The sequence below is a fragment of the Chroicocephalus ridibundus genome, chromosome 14, assembly GCF_963924245.1.
Source record: "Chroicocephalus ridibundus chromosome 14, bChrRid1.1, whole genome shotgun sequence".
NCBI lineage: Eukaryota > Metazoa > Chordata > Aves > Charadriiformes > Laridae > Chroicocephalus > Chroicocephalus ridibundus.
The window spans coordinates 4,709,499-4,723,760 of record NC_086297.1 but is presented as its reverse complement, the minus strand read 5'-3'; the positions used below and the strand labels follow the sequence as shown (position 1 = coordinate 4,723,760).

General features: G+C 62.9%; 2 protein-coding genes across 3 annotated transcripts; both read right to left on the bottom strand.

Annotated features, from left to right (window-relative positions):
* Positions 1-775: 775 nt before the first annotated feature.
* On the bottom strand, positions 776-8,586 carry SLC25A10 (solute carrier family 25 member 10). Its single transcript, XM_063352406.1, has 11 exons — positions 8,430-8,586; positions 5,213-5,332; positions 4,936-5,050; positions 4,806-4,854; positions 4,400-4,441; positions 4,000-4,043; positions 3,473-3,543; positions 3,287-3,379; positions 2,961-3,038; positions 2,801-2,857; positions 776-1,999 (listed from the first exon to the last, which is right to left on the bottom strand). The coding sequence occupies exons 1-11, from the start codon at positions 8,517-8,519 to the stop codon at positions 1,898-1,900; spliced, it is 861 nt and encodes a 286-aa protein (XP_063208476.1). The 5' UTR covers positions 8,520-8,586; the 3' UTR covers positions 776-1,897.
* A 618-nt stretch (positions 8,587-9,204) lies between these two features.
* MRPL12 (mitochondrial ribosomal protein L12) lies at positions 9,205-14,216 on the bottom strand. Of its 2 annotated transcripts, none has more exons than XM_063352061.1 (5): positions 13,892-14,216; positions 12,753-13,246; positions 12,314-12,391; positions 12,069-12,200; positions 9,205-9,347 (listed from the first exon to the last, which is right to left on the bottom strand). In XM_063352061.1, the coding sequence occupies exons 1-5, from the start codon at positions 14,214-14,216 to the stop codon at positions 9,231-9,233; spliced, it is 1,146 nt and encodes a 381-aa protein (XP_063208131.1). In that variant the 3' UTR covers positions 9,205-9,230. The 2 variants fall into 2 exon arrangements, with proteins under 2 accessions (XP_063208131.1, XP_063208132.1); XM_063352062.1 differs by having other exon boundaries at positions 12,753-13,192.
* Between the last annotated feature and the right edge of the window lie 46 nt (positions 14,217-14,262).

Below are 14,262 nucleotides of genomic sequence, written 5' to 3'. Positions count from 1 at the left end.
CAGCTCCGCTGGTGAGGGACGTAGGAAGAGGGAATGCGGGTACGGGGAACGCAGGGCTGACGCAGCCGGCGGGACCATGGCCTGGCTGGAACATCCCTGCCGGTGGCCAGCACAGGGCTCCATGCCACTAGGGGTGATGGCCAGGCAGGGCCCTGTGGCTCCATCGCTCTCCCGCTCCACGCTGGCCTTTGGCATGGGTGCAGAGCAGCACGTGTCAGCCCCAAAGCAGTGCCAGGGGGTCCGGGGCACAAGCCACCGCAGCCCAGCCAGGGCCAGGCAGCCCCCAGACCCTCATGAGGAAAGAGGGCTCCACTGGCCCCACATGCACCTGCCCACGGCTCTCACCCAGAACCAGGCACAGGAACAAAGCCGCGATGCCAGCCAGCATCATTAGACTTCGTTAAGGTGACAAGCTTTCACTTTTCTGCTGTCCCAGGCTGGCTCTGTTCCGCCTGCTGGAGCCCAATTAGTGTCACATCCAGGAGGCAGCTCCCGCGAGGAGGAGGAGGAGGTGGGCAGGCGCCCTCGGCACGGCTCTGCCCAGGGACTGCCTGCAGGGCTGAGACCGGGCACAGCTCGGAGCCGGGCTGGCACGGGGGAGCCCAGCCCACAGCTCCCACTCTGCAGGGCCGGGAGGCGGTGGGCACACACCCCCTCAGGGCTGGGGGCATGGAACAGGGTAAAGACCCCCACTGCTCCAAGCCTGAGCCCTCCTACAGTGGGAGGGCACGCAGCATCGCCCCCCGCCAAGCAGGACACTCAGCCCTGTGCTTGTTCCACTGTTTATTATATATTAAGGTCACAGATACTCCAGTTCTTTGATCCCTCGGGGCCACCACGCACAGGGGTGCACAGGACAGAGGGGCTGGTGCCGGCAGCCCCCATGCGCAGGGCGGTGCAGGGAGAGGGGGGGCTGTGAGGCGACCTTGGTGTGAGGGGTGTGGGGGGGTGTGAGGTGGTGCTGGACAGACGCCCCCACCCGAGGCCAGGTCTGGTGGAGGGTGAGGGCGCTGCAGGCAAGCTGACACCAGGTCCTCAAGCAGGCACTACCCAGCCCCAGCTGGAGCCAGGGGCCAGGGGCGCAGCTGTGGCCTTGCCCTGGGCCGGCCAGGTGAGAAGGGCTCCAGCCCATGCCTGGCCAGCAGGGCAGGGGGGCCGCACAGCTGCCCCTCGCCTGCAGAGTCCACTCTCTGTCATCATTGGTATGAGGCACAATCCCTGAAGAGCCCAGCAGCCATTGGGCGCTGGTGAGTTTTGGCCAAGCAGAAGCGGGAGGTGTTTGGGAGCAGAGCGGGGATGCCAGGCTGCACTGGGGCCGGCGGAGGAGCGCGTGGGGCCAGAGGCACTAAGGGAGGACAGGGCTTTGCTGTGCTAAAGCCACGTCTCCCCTTGCTGCTTGCAGGAGAGGCAGGAAGCACGCCTGCTCTGCTGCCACCAACACAAGCCCTGCTGCAGCGTGGGCACAAGTGGAACTGGCCCCCCCCAGCCCTGTGAGGCTCCGTGAGCAGGGACGGAGCCAAAGGCTGGATGCCCCAGAACAGCACAGTCCTGCTCCCAGGAGGCAAATAAGGGACAGGGCTGAGGGAGGTAAGGGCAGAACTTGCGGCCAGTAGTGCAGTGGGAAGAAAGCAAAAAAAAAAAAACCCAAACCAACAGTGCAGAGGGGACAAGAGGCCCAAGAATACCCCAGAGGTAACGGAGGTGCTGAGAAGGGGGGGTGAGAGAGGGAGGGAGAGTGTGGGACTGGCTGGCCACAGGCACTGGCAAGGCACAGGAGTGGGGATGAGGGGCAGGGGGAGCAGCGCTGGCCCCAGACAGGGGAGAGGGGTTCTGGGATCTCAGCGGTGACCTGCATGCTCACCCCCCTGGGGCGAGGGCAGGGTCCCGTCCCTCCTACTCAGGTGGTCACTTTGATCCCAAAATATTTGCGTAGCTGTTCCAGGAAGACAAAGGTGAGGATGGTGTGAGGAATGAGCCGGACAGCAGCAGGAACAAAGCCCTGGAAGTGGACAGCGAGAATGAGGAGAGTCAGCATGTGCCTGACCCTGGGCTTCCCCGCCAGGGCTGAGGGTGCCCAGCAGCCCAACCCACGGGGAGCGGCACCAGCTTGCAAGCACGGGGGGCCAGCTGGCCGGGCATGCAGCAGAGCTGCCACAGCGGTGAGGGAGGCACCGCAGCCATCGCTGTGCACACAGAGCTCAGCATCATGCATCAACCCCTCTTCCCCCAAACACATCAGTGCTGGCATCACCACTACGTAGGCAGAATCTCGGTAGAAGCCCCGGTCAGATCCCACAGCCCCCGGTTCAGAAGGGGGTTGGACGCTGCCTGGGAAGATGAGCAGACAGGCTGTAACGGGGAAAACGCCTGACTGGCAGCATCTGGAATAAACCTTGGGTGCAAAACCCCTTTGCAGGGGCCCTCCCAGGAGTGAGGCTGAACACACAGGTGACTGCACCAAGCCCGGGCACGTAGGGCCCAAGAGCTGACCAGTGTCTGCTGGTCAGTTACACCCAACGAGTGCTGGAGCACCACTGCCCGTACCTGCATTCCCGTTTGGGAACCCAACGGGTGCAACAGGGCAGCTGCTGTGGTGCCCGGACCCAGGCTGCAAGCCCAGAAGAGGCCAAGGCTCCAGGGCCAAGCCGGAGGAAGGCCTGACGCAGGACGCAGTCAGGCTGCCGCAGCAGCGCCTGGAAGGCTCCTGCCCCAGAACCGTTCTGGACCTAAACCTCTGCTCCCAGGCAGTTTTCCCACACTCCACCCTGCCAGCCCATCCCGCACATCCCCAGATCAGTACCTTGTAGAACGCGAGAGGGCCGAGCTTGGCAGTTTCCATGGCACAGTGGGCAACACCCTGCAGTGAGATGGAGAGAGATGAGGAGGTGCAGGGAGGCAGAGGCCAGTGTGCAAAGGGGACTGGACCAGCAGCAGCGGGGCGGGCAGGAGGGGCTACTCACCCGGTACTCGCCCTGGGAGTTCATGAGGCGGGTCTTGAGCACATCCAGGGGCTGGCACAGGAATGTGGCACATCCACCCTGGGGAGAGTCAACCAGGGTCAGCAGCCCCAGCTCACAGAGAAGACCCAGGTGCCAGCAACAGCCAGGGCCCCTGGAGAGACCCAGAGCCCGGCCCGGGCCAAGCCCCAGCCTGGGAGCCCCATAGAAGCCTCTGTGCCTGGCCCTGCTGCATCAGAGTCCCGAGAGGCAGCTCTGGCAGCCCCAGCCTGGGCTCCTGCAGGCAAACCCAGTCCCAGTCCTGCCTCCCTGTGCCCAGCCCTGCTCACAGCGATGAAGCTGGCCAGGAAGTGAGTGAAGATGTTGTCCGACAGCAACCCAGTTGAGAGAACCAGCTGCTTGGCCTGGTCATAACAGGCGAGCTGCAGAGACACGGGGTATCAGTGACACTTGCCAAGCCAGGGACTCCCCCTGTCCCTACCCCGGGCACCTACTGCCCAGCAGAACTGTCCTACCTGCCCAACGGTGACTAGGGCCCCTCGGCTGGATGCCATCGTAGCTCCCGAGAAGAGCTTCTTCAAGCCCTCTGTGGACAGACAGATTGGGATCAGCACAGTCCTGGGACATTACTCACACTCCCTTCCCCCCAGGAGCCTCCTTCCCTGCCTGGTCCGTGTCCCAGACTCCTCATACAACAGTGCTTAAACCACACAACAGCAAATATCTGCAGGAAAGGAGACCCCTTCAGAACAGTCCTGCCTCCTCCCATTCCTTCCCACCTGCTCCGCACTCTTGTGCTTTTTCATAGCAGCTCCTGGCAGGTCTCTCTTTCCCTCTGGAGTAAGGGCAGGCTGCCTGACCCTCAGCTCCCCTAGCCCCACAGGCACTGCAGTCACCATCCGCCCCCTCTCCCTGCCCTGGCTGAGCCAGCACCTGCGGCGACTCCCAGACAGAGCACCCTGGGACACTCCTGCCACGGTTTCCCAGTGTCAGTGAGGACACCCCAGGCAGGCTCACCCTACCCCGGCTGGCACGGCCTCACCTTCCCGGAAGACGCGGTACATGCCGTCCAGGGCATGGGAATAGCTGGAAAGAGCAAGAGGGGAAGGTGTCAGGGTCCGAGGCTCCCCAGCCCCCGGCAGCCCCACCGCACCCACCGGGCAGCTGCAGCTCCCGGGGCCGCGGCCACGGTCCCACCACCCCCGGGCACCGGGCGCGCCGCCGGTGCGGTGCTGCCCCCCCGCGGCCGCACGGACCCCCGGACCCGGGAGTCCCGGGTCCTCCCGGCCCCCCTTCCCACTGCCCCGGCCCCTCCCGACCCCCATTCCCGCCGCCCCAGCCCCCCGCCCCGGCCCACCCCGGGAGCCCCCGCTCCTCCCGGCCCCTCCCGACCCCTCTTCCTGCTGCCCCAGCCCCCCCGGGAGCCCTGGCCCCCCACTCACTTGCGCCGCAGGGAGGGTGGCTGCTTCATGTCGTTCTGCATCCTGTAAGGTAGAGCACCACGGGGTGACCTGCCGCCCACCCCCAACACCAGGGGCCCGGGGCAAGTCTGTCCCTGCTCAGAAGAGCAGGCAGAGGCCCAGCAGACAGACTGCATCGGCTGTTTGCAAAGGGATAAGAAAGCTGCTTCCAGCCCCGCACCCCTCAAGGGCCAGGCGTGGGGCTGGCCCAGGGCTGCACACTGAACACGGAACAACTCTAGTCTGTTTGGGCACAGAGCTCCCCACTGGGACGGGGCCAATAGCCACAGGGCAGTCTGTTCAGGAAAGCAGGCAGGAACACGGGGTGTGCCCCACCACCCCGACTGCTGCTGCACACCAGCAGCACTGGGACGCGGGCAGAACTGACCTGACATTCACCAGGTCTGCTGGGGTCCCCACCAACCCGCCGGTGAAACCTGCAGCCAAAGAAGAGCTGGGGTTAGGGGGCTCCTGAGCCCGAGGGAGCCCGGGGCTGAGGGACTCTCCTCCTCACTCACCTCCCACTGCACCCATCAGCACTTTTTGGTAGAAGGGGGGAGGCCCCTGGTTGCCCCGGCTCAAGCGGTCCCTCGCGGTCTCGTAGATGGCAAAGCGAGTCAAGGAATATGTCATCTGGAGGAGAGGGAGAATGAGCCGCTGTGCCCCGCTGGGCACCCGCCTCCTCTGCCCTGCAGCTCAGGGCAGCCTGTCAGTTCCAGCCCAGCCACCAGCACAGCAGGAGCTCCGTGCTGGCCTTGGGGGACCAGAGCCCATCAAGGGCATGGTGGCACTCACCTGCCGGCACATTGAGGCACTGAGCCCGTTATAGAGAGCCAGGAAGCCGTCGGTGCGGATCACATGCATGGCCATCCCCATCATCCGCATCTTCACCTCCTGCTGCGTCTGCAGGTGGACCTGGGGCAGAGTTTGGCAGTATTAGCGCACCAGCCAAGGGCTGGGGTCAGGCAGAAAACAGGAGAGCGCAGGGCAGGGATGGCTGCTCCGAGTCCATGTCAGGGTCACTCGTTAGCGCTTGCTTCCGCACAAACAGCAATAGCTCCAGGCTCCCCACACCTAAGCAGTACTTAGAAACAGGCCCAGCCCACCATCAGGGCAGTGGAGGCTGGCAGGAGAAGGGGCAGTGCTGAGGCACCTGCCCACAGTCCCTCCCAGGCGCCTGCCCAGCTCGGTGGCCTCAGCAGCATGCCTCAAGATGAAGTGATAGCGCCTGCTCCTCCAAGAAAGGACCTGGGCCACATCGGGGTGGGGAGGATCCAGAAGCACATGAACAAGTGAGCAACCAGCATGAGTTTGTTTGGAGGGACTACAACAGGGCAAGTGAATCTGTGACCTCCTGTGCCCTACACCCTTGCCACGTGAGGCAACAGGCCTCCAGAAGGAACTTCCCCTCCTCCCCTGCCACAGGAATTGCAGAGGCAGGAAGACAGCCCTACAGCTCTGTGCACCAGCTCCAATCTATTTCATGCCACGGCCAGCACAGCCGGGGCGTCTGGGCGCTCCCCTCTGCACTCGCAGCAGCCCAGCACTTCCCACCATCACCAGAGAAGCGGCAGCAGGACCGTGGGGGCTGTCTGAGACAGAGGAGCCATACCAGCCGGAGCACGTTCTGAGCGCACCCACCCGGCCCCACGATGCAGGTCAAAGGTCCCAGGAGGTAAAATTAAAGAGAGCAAAGGGCTTCTGGCAGGGGATCAGCCCTGGCTCCTGTTACAGAAGCCCCGGTGCGGCCAGGGCGTGGGACACGCAGCAGGACGCTGGGAACAGCCTCTGCCTCCCGTGTGGAGCAGCAGCAGGGATGCAGGGAAGGGACTGGCTTTGGAGCCCGGCAAGCAGAATTTGGATGTCGGGGACCAGAGCTCGTGGTGTGCTGGGGAGCTAGCTGGGCAAGCGGCTGCTGGGCAGGCCGGGGCAGAGGGAACGGGCAGAAGCGCTGCACTGCCTGCCTGTCCCAGGGCCACAGAAAGGGCAGTCAGGGAGGGGCTGGCCAGCGCTGTGGTCACTGCTGCAGGGCAGAGCCCCGTGGGCGGCCAGAGGTTGTGTGCGGTGCCAGCTCAGGGGCTCCAGCAGGGGTGCGAGCACCATCCGGCTAGGCTGGCTGGGGCCTCCCATGGGGGCCAAGGTCCAAAGGTGTAGCAAAACACCCTTGGCCCCCTGCCCTGCCAGACCCTGAGGCCCCTCCTGCTTCCCCACGCCTGGCAACAGCCCCTGCCGTGGGGGAGCTCTGGGCCAAAGCAGGTCCGTGTTCAATATTCAGGTGTGAACCCTCTGGCAAAACCAGCCAGCTGGCCTGGGCTGCTCATGGCCAGGGGGCACGCAGGGGCTTCGCATCCGCAGTGCATAGCGTGTGCGGACGCAGCTGAGAAGTCACACCCGTCACACTGGCTCAGATACAGACCTAGAGGCATGTGCCAGACTAATTCCCCTTCTTAGCGGCTTGCCAGGGCATCCTACACGAGCTCCCATGGGCTGCCAGCCACCTTTGCTGGGCAGACAGGGCCAGCCGGGCACGGCAACAGGCCGAGCACTGGGGAAGCGGCATCCTCCTGCCAGTGCTGGCTCCTCTCCTGGGCCTGCGCCCGGCACATCTTCCGCTCTCTCCGTGGGATGGGAAGGGGCTGCCTGTCCCCAGCCTCACCCATGGGCACAGCCCTGGGCATGGCACAGCCTGGCCTGGGCTCGCTCTTCTGCTCCCCCTCCGCAGCCTGCCTGGCTGCCAGCCTTGTCGCTGCTTGGCTGGCACACAAGGCTCCGGGCAGCGCTGGCATTCACCCCGTCCGTGGGTGCTGGCAGCGCAGGGCTACGCGCGGCGCTCTTTGTGTGGGAGCGGGGATGCCAGGCCGTCCGCGGTGCCTAGGTGACATCTTGGCCTGAGGACACGGAGCCCAGTGGGCCTGCGTCCAACACCACAGGGCCTGGAGCCACTGCCGTGCCTCACACGGGCGCCTGGGCCGCCGTGTCCTCCATGCCCCACAGCCCAGGAGCCGACACCCTGAGCTCCACAGAGCCTTCAGCCCCACACCTGCACCTGTCCCGGTCCGTGTCCCCTCAGCCCTGTCCCTGCGACCCACCCCCCGCCCCTGTCCCCTGGCCGCCGGGCCCCACAGTCGTCCCTGTCCCCCCCGGCCGTCTCCCCCCTAGTCCCTGTCCCCTCCCCGAGCCCAGGGCCGCGTCCCTGCGCGCTCGGTCCCCTCACAGCCGCGAGCCGGCCCCTCAACCGGCCACCCGGCAGCCGTTCTCCGGCTCCTCCGCGGCCGTTCCCCGGCCTCTCACAGCCGTTGCCCCCAACAGCCGCTCCCCGGACCCCCAGAGCGGTTCCCCGGTCTCTCGGAGCCACTCCTGCAGCCGCTGCCGGTCCCCCCAGAGTGGTTCCCCGACCCCTCGCAGCCGGCCCTTCAGAACCTGCTCTTCACGGCCGTTCCTCGGCCCCTCACAACCGCTCCCGGCCCCTCACAGCCGCTCTCCAGACCCCCGTTGCTGCTCCCCGACCCGTTCCCCGGTCCCTCACAGCCGGCCCCCCACAACAGCGGCTCCCCGGTCCCTCACAGCCGTTCTGTCCCCTCACAGCCGCTCTCCAGGCCCCCAGAGCGGTTCCCCAGCCCCCTCAGAGCCGGCTCCTCACAGCCGTTCCCCGGTCCCTCAGAGCGGGCCCCACAGCCGCCACCGACCCCTCACAGCCGCCTCCCGGTCCCCCAGAGTGGTTCTCCTCGGTCCCCCCGAGGCGGTCCTTCAGAACCAGCCCCTCAGAGCTGTTCCCCGGCCCCTCACAGCCGGACCCACAGCTGCTCCCCAGCCCCTCACGGCCCTTCCCCGGCATCCTCAGAGACGGCCTGTCAAGAGCCGGCCCCTCACAGCCGCTCTGCAGACCCCCAGAGCGCTTCCCCGCACCCCTCAGAGCCGGCCCTTCACAACCGGCCCCTCGCAGCCGTCCCCGCTGCCCTTCCCCGTCCCCCCGCAGCCTCCCCCCGCCGCAGCCGCCCCCTTTACCCCTCACCTTCAGCAGGTCCAGCGGGTGGGTGCAGCAGGCGGCCCCGCACGAAGCGAGGCCGCCGAAGTACCAGCGCGACACGCGCCGCTCCGCCATCGGCGCCGCTCTCCGCTAAAGCCACGCCCCCCCACCCGCGGCGGAGGCCCAAACCACGCCCCCTACGCTAAGCCACACCCACTCCCCCGACAAGCCACGCCCCCTCGCACAGCACCGCGGGGGGGGGGGGTCTGTATCGCGCCCGGGGGGGTCGCGACAGCTCCCCCGCGCCGCTACGGCGCGGGGGAGCTGTCGCGACCCCCCCGGGCTCCAGGAGCACCGTTCCCAGCCCCCAGCCAGCTCCACAGACCGAGAAAGGCACCCCTCCCCTTAATTAACAGTGACTAATTAACGGAGTGGGGGGGGGGGGGGCAAACTATCCCGTTTTGGTGTGGGGGCACTAAAAAGCAGCTGGAGGAAAAGGGCTGCTGCGGGGTGCGGTGGGCGTGGGGTACGCGCGTTGAGCCCAGGGGCTGTTTTTCGAGAGATTTAACCATTTCGCAGGGTTGTTTTGGTTTTTTGGTTGGTTTTTTTTTTTTTTTTTTTTTTTTGGATATTTGTGAAGGTAGAGTTCATTGCCATGCCGGGACTTGAGAGCAGCCCCGTCAAACCGTACAGCATTCTTGCACCGGATGGTTTCGAGAGAGCATTCCCACTGCGCAACTAGGGGACGTCCCGCACGGGGAGACGTCCGGAGCCCGGCCCGGCTGTGGCCGTCGGCAACGGGGAAGGCTGCGTCACACCAGTCCCTCCGTGGTGCGACCGGGCCGCCTACTCCAGAACCACAGTCCCTCCTGCTGCCTCCAGCGCCGCTTTGATCTTCTCTGCTTCCTCCTTGGAGGCGTTAGCCTTGATCTCCTGAGGAAGGGACTCTACCAGCTTCTTTGCCTGCAGGAGGGACAAAGTACGAGACTCGTAAACTGGCATTTCATTAACCGGATTAACAGACTGAGAGCCACGAGCCTGACCTCTGCCTCAGCAGACCAGGGAAACTCACCCATTGCTCCAAAACCCAAGACTTCCACTTGAACTACAGCACATCCTGCCGGAAGACATCTAAACCTGGCTGCAAGTGATGGCGCATCCACTACAGCCCTGGAAGACCTTTTTCAGCGAGTAATTGCCCATAAATTCCTCCCACCACATGCACGGTGCTCCCAGATGTGCAGCCCCGGTCTAAGAAGGCATCTGGGACACACGCTGAGCCACCACGCAGTAACCTGCCAAGGCAGCTACCGGCCTGCGCTGGGTCGACTTTTTTCAATGCGAATGTTTTGTTTCACATATTTCTGCCAGTGGGGAGGAGAGGCTGTCAGGGCTTATACGTGGCTGTTCAGGAATCCACTGTACCAGATAAAAACAAAGAGTTCCAGTACAGACTATGCTTCACCACAAAATCTTGGTATTTTCAGGACTTTTTATACCGAACTACTGGTACTATGCAGCACCACAATATTTAAGGCAAGCTGAAAAGATTTAAAGGGACTTCCTGCAATTCTGCTGTGCAGAAAGGGACAGGAGCCCAGCAGGATAAGCCCCTGCTGCAGTCAGATGCTCTTAGACAAAGCAGCATCAACAAAGCTATTTGGTTCCTTAAAAACAAACCCTGGGGGAATTGCTAAAGAGCCGCTGCCAGCTCCCTGCCGCGTGGCACTGCAGGTATTTAGCACCCAACGGATTGACCACTGCTAACAGAAAGGTTTTGTTGTTTTCATTTACGTTGGGTGCAGTGACAATGTATTTGTGGTGGCAGAAAATGCTCTTTTTGCTCATGAGAAGGGGCAGCGGTGCAGGCAGAGCTCGGCAGGGCAGGCATGGCTTCACTCACCACAGGATCTGGAAAGGAGCCTGTTCTTGGCTTGCTGTGATAAGGACAGGCAAGACAATTGGGGTTATTCATTTGAGATCCTTGCTCACTAATGCTTAACTTCTGTTCTAAAGCAGCCCCGGTCAAAGGAAGCGGCTGCTCAGAGCTGCCAGCAGGAGGAAGAGCAGGGCCTGAGCCAGGCTGCACCTGCGCAGTAACAGCCACGGGGCAGAGGCAACGCGTTTCCAAAAGCAGGAGAACGCCACCCCAGGGCTGGCGATGGGTGTGTTGGGTCGGCTCTGAACACGCTTTCAGAGCTGCAAACCGATGTGAGTCCAGCTTGTGCCGACGATGCATGTCTCATCAAGCGGTCGTTCCCGTAGGGCTGACCTGCTCAAGTCACAACAGCACCCAACATCCAACGATTTCACTAGCAATGCCTTCTTCCAAATCATTAACAGCCCTACAGGCCAAGAATAGGTTCCCTGCAAATCTCATTAAAAACACCTCAATTGGATGGCAATAAAATTGACAATAAAAACGTATTGCTACACTTTGCATACAACCTCTGTAGACAGAACCATCAGTAGCAGTTTGTTCTGTGTGTGTGTTTTAACCAAAATCCCATGTTGGGTAAGTCACACTTGACGAGGTTTACCCGCAATAACCTGCACCTACCAACCTTGTACCTGCCTCGGAATTGTCGCCAGCCTGTTTGACAGGTTCCACATGCTAAGCCAAGCTGATCTAGCATTAGTTCTCCAGGCAGATTTAATTATTCGCTGATCAGGTCCGTTACAGGGTTTTGGCATTTTAATGGTTGCTTGGGACTGATACTGGATAAACAACTGCCAAGACTGACCAAGCTGATACTCAGTTAATTACCCCAGTGGGCCAATGCAACTCACATCTTGCCCCCCAGCGTTTCTCTGTTACTGAACTGTTTGCTTTGCAATACAGCAATATGAGCGGGTTGGATTTTCTGCAAATCCTTCTGATATCCCAGGCTACTAATAAAAGTACATTTTACGATACTCAACATTTTTTCCTTGCAAGTGGATAAATAGAAAGTGCTACTACTATCCCCAAGATATGAAAGCATCATCCAGTGGAGAACTGAAGCACGTTAAAATGCTTCTGCAGTAGCAGATGTATGTTCTTTGCTCTGAGCCTACATCACAGCTCAAGCGCACGAGCTCAGATGGTGCACAGGACTGTGAAAGGCCCGTCTCCCCCGAGAAAAAGGAGGAGGCATCGCCTACGAAAAGAAAAGCTCTGAAAAGCACTGGAGGCGTGGATTGCAAGACGCATCAATTAGACAAACTCATCTAAATTCAGAAAGTTATTGACCTTGAAAAAGCAAAAAACTTTAGGGGAAGGCAAGCCAAATCCATCTGTAACAAGGAATCCTGGCTGCTCCTGAGTTCTGCAGGAAAGCTCAGAGCAGCTCTTAGATTTGGAGAAGGTGAGGCTGGCACGGAGGACTCTGAGGTCTCTGCTCTGAGCCCCCTCTTTCACCTCACCGCTCCTGCTAAGGGCTTGGTTGCTCGCCACACAGCAGAGCTGGGATGGAACAGCCTTCTCTAATAAAGGCCAAACCGGCGCAACCGACTCCTGCTCTACACCTCGTCCGTATCTTTGCACAAAGATGTGCAACAGGCAGAGCGTTCTCCTAAACACGTAAATCCAAGCTCCCTTTTGAACAGAGAATTGAGGCCGCCACTTGCAACGTGCTTCAGAACCCGTCCAGGCACGGGGGCGGTGCGGTGGGTGGCCAGAGCCTTGGGCAACCCCCTCCTCACCTGCACCAGGTTCACTCCTGGCACGAAGTTCTTCACCTCCTTGATCAGCTTCACCTTGTCAGCGGGTTTCAGCTCTGTCAGCCGGACGGTGAAATGTGTTTTCTCTTTCTTGAGCGGGACCTCCTCCTCCTCCTGGAAGCAGCCAGAGCTTGGTGAAGACGCCCGGCGGCGCGCACGGGGCCCCCTCCCCGCTGCCCCACGCGTGGGGGTCCGCGGTGCCCAACCCCCGACCCCTCCCCCGGTACCTGCGGAGCCGCCTGGGAGGGCTGGAGGGAGGCAGCCGCTGCCGGCATCACCGCCACGTCTGGGATCTTCAGCGTCTCCTGCGGGAAAAACAGTGGCACCGGCGGCCAGTGAGACAACGGGCCGGGCCGGGCCGGGCCGGAATGAACCGGGATAGGCCCGGCCGGTCTGGGATGAGCCGGTCCGCGCCTGGCCGGTTCGGGCTGAGCTGGGATAGGATGGGATGGGACGGGCCGGGCCAGGATGGGATGGGATGGGACGGGCCGGGCCGGCCCGGGATGGGACGGGTGAGGCCTGGCCGGTCCGGGATAAGCGCGGCTGGTCCGGGATGAGCCGGGAGGGGCCTGGCCGGTCCGGGATAAGCGGGGCTGGTCCGGGATGAGCCGGGAGGGGCCTAGCCGGCCCGGGATGAGCCGGTCCGCCCCGCCCCTCGCCACCCACCTTGAGGAGCGCGTTGAGGTCAGCCACCTCCAGCAGCGTCAGCCCCGCGATGTCCCGCACCAGCTGCCGCACCTTGGGCGAGTACTCCTTGGCGGCCGTGTCCAGCGGCGCACCGGCCAGCGCCTCCGAGCGCCGGGCGCGGCCGGTGCTCAACGCCCGCAGGCCGGCGGCGGGCGGCCCGGCCGGTGCCCAGCGCCAGGCGGGCGGCGGGCGGCGGGGCAGGCGCGGCGGCAGCGCGCGGGCGGCGGGCAGCATGGCGGCCGCAGAGGACACGGCGGCGCTCTGCCCCGCGCTCGATGGTTCCGGCGGCCCCCGCGCCGCCACGGCCGCTCTAGGCCCCGGCGCCGCGCCTCGGTGGTGGGGCGGGGGCGGCGCTCTGTCCGCCGGGTCCGCCGGGACTCGCTCCCCGCTGGAAAAGCCCTTCACAGGAGCCCGAGGGTCTTTTAAAGAAAAAAGCAGAGCTTTTAGTAGCTTCCTTCCCAGAATAGCTGCTCCTAAAAAAGCAAGATATTTCTTCAGTCCTGACTTTGTTTTACAAAAGGTTAAAAGGAAAGTAGTTTCAGGTGGATGTAGAATTTTGGGGTGTTCTGGGCATGAGGGTTCCTGGGGGCCCACCCAGGCAAGAGACCCCCCCTCCTCCCCGGAGGATGTCTTCCCTCTCTCCATAGCTCCTGTCCCAGCAATCCGACACGGACAGGCTCCCCGAGGTCCGGAGGAAGAGGGGGGGGGTCTCCGTCCCGCCATGGCCAGGCGAGAGCTGCCCGGGGAAATGAGCCTGTGCTGAACCGCAGCCCCCAGCCCGCACCGAGCCCGTCTTCTCTGGCTGGGGAAGAAAAGGCAGCTGAGGAGCTCCAGCTCCGCAGGCCCACACTTCCTCACCAGGGAGATAAAGCCACTTTTGTCTCAAAAACCTTTTTTTCCAGACCATCTTCCTCCTCCCTCAGCAATTTCAAATCATTCCTCACATGCTCAGAGCAGCACCGAATGTTGCCCTCTCCCCTTTCTCCCTTATCATGTTTCCGATTCCTAATTATACAAATGCTAAAGGCATGTTTTAACACCGCTTCCCTTCGGAAGACAAAAGCCTCCCTTCTAGAATAAGGTGCATAAAGTCACTTGACTCAACAAGCTCAACGAACCTCCTTTGGTCTCTCCCAGCCCCATGGGGCTGGCGATGCTCCACCACACCACAGCGCAGCTCGTTCCCAACACTTTATTAGTCACCGTTGGCGCTCGGTCTCCCCGCAAGGAGCGGGCGGCTGTGCCACGGGGACGGGGATGGGCAGGGAAGGGAGGAGGCGCTGGCGGGGAACGGGGCTCGGCCGAGGGGAGCGCAGGGGCTGCGGCCACAACGCCGCCCAGCCTGGCCATGGTCCTGCGGGTGAGGAGGGGAGCAGCCGCGGTGGCGGGCGGGGGGTTGCCCCCCTGCCGCCGGGTCCCCAGAGGGACACTGTGGTCCCGCATCCCCCCGGCCAGGGACAGAGGCGGGGGGGCTGAGCGGGCAGAATGA

Excerpts from the sequence above, each read along its gene's own strand:
- SLC25A10 (XM_063352406.1), bottom strand. The coding sequence starts at position 8,519 with ATGGCGGAGCGGCGCGTGTCGCGCTGGTACTTCGGCGGCCTCGCTTCG. Across the intron at positions 5,333-8,429 it reads ACCCGCTGGACCTGCTGAAG|GTCCACCTGCAGACGCAGCA; the intron begins GTGAGGGGTAAA and ends ACTCTGCCCCAG. Across the intron at positions 2,000-2,800 it reads GCCCTCTCGCGTTCTACAAG|GGCTTTGTTCCTGCTGCTGT; the intron begins GTACTGATCTGG and ends GTCCACTTCCAG.
- MRPL12 (XM_063352061.1), bottom strand. The coding sequence starts at position 14,216 with ATGCGGGACCACAGTGTCCCTCTGGGGACCCGGCGGCAGGGGGGCAAC. Across the intron at positions 13,247-13,891 it reads GCTGGGAGAGACCAAAGGAG|GAGCAGCTATTCTGGGAAGG; the intron begins GTTCGTTGAGCT and ends TTGCTTTTTTAG. Across the intron at positions 12,392-12,752 it reads ACCTCAACGCGCTCCTCAAG|GAGACGCTGAAGATCCCAGA; the intron begins GTGGGTGGCGAG and ends TTTTTCCCGCAG.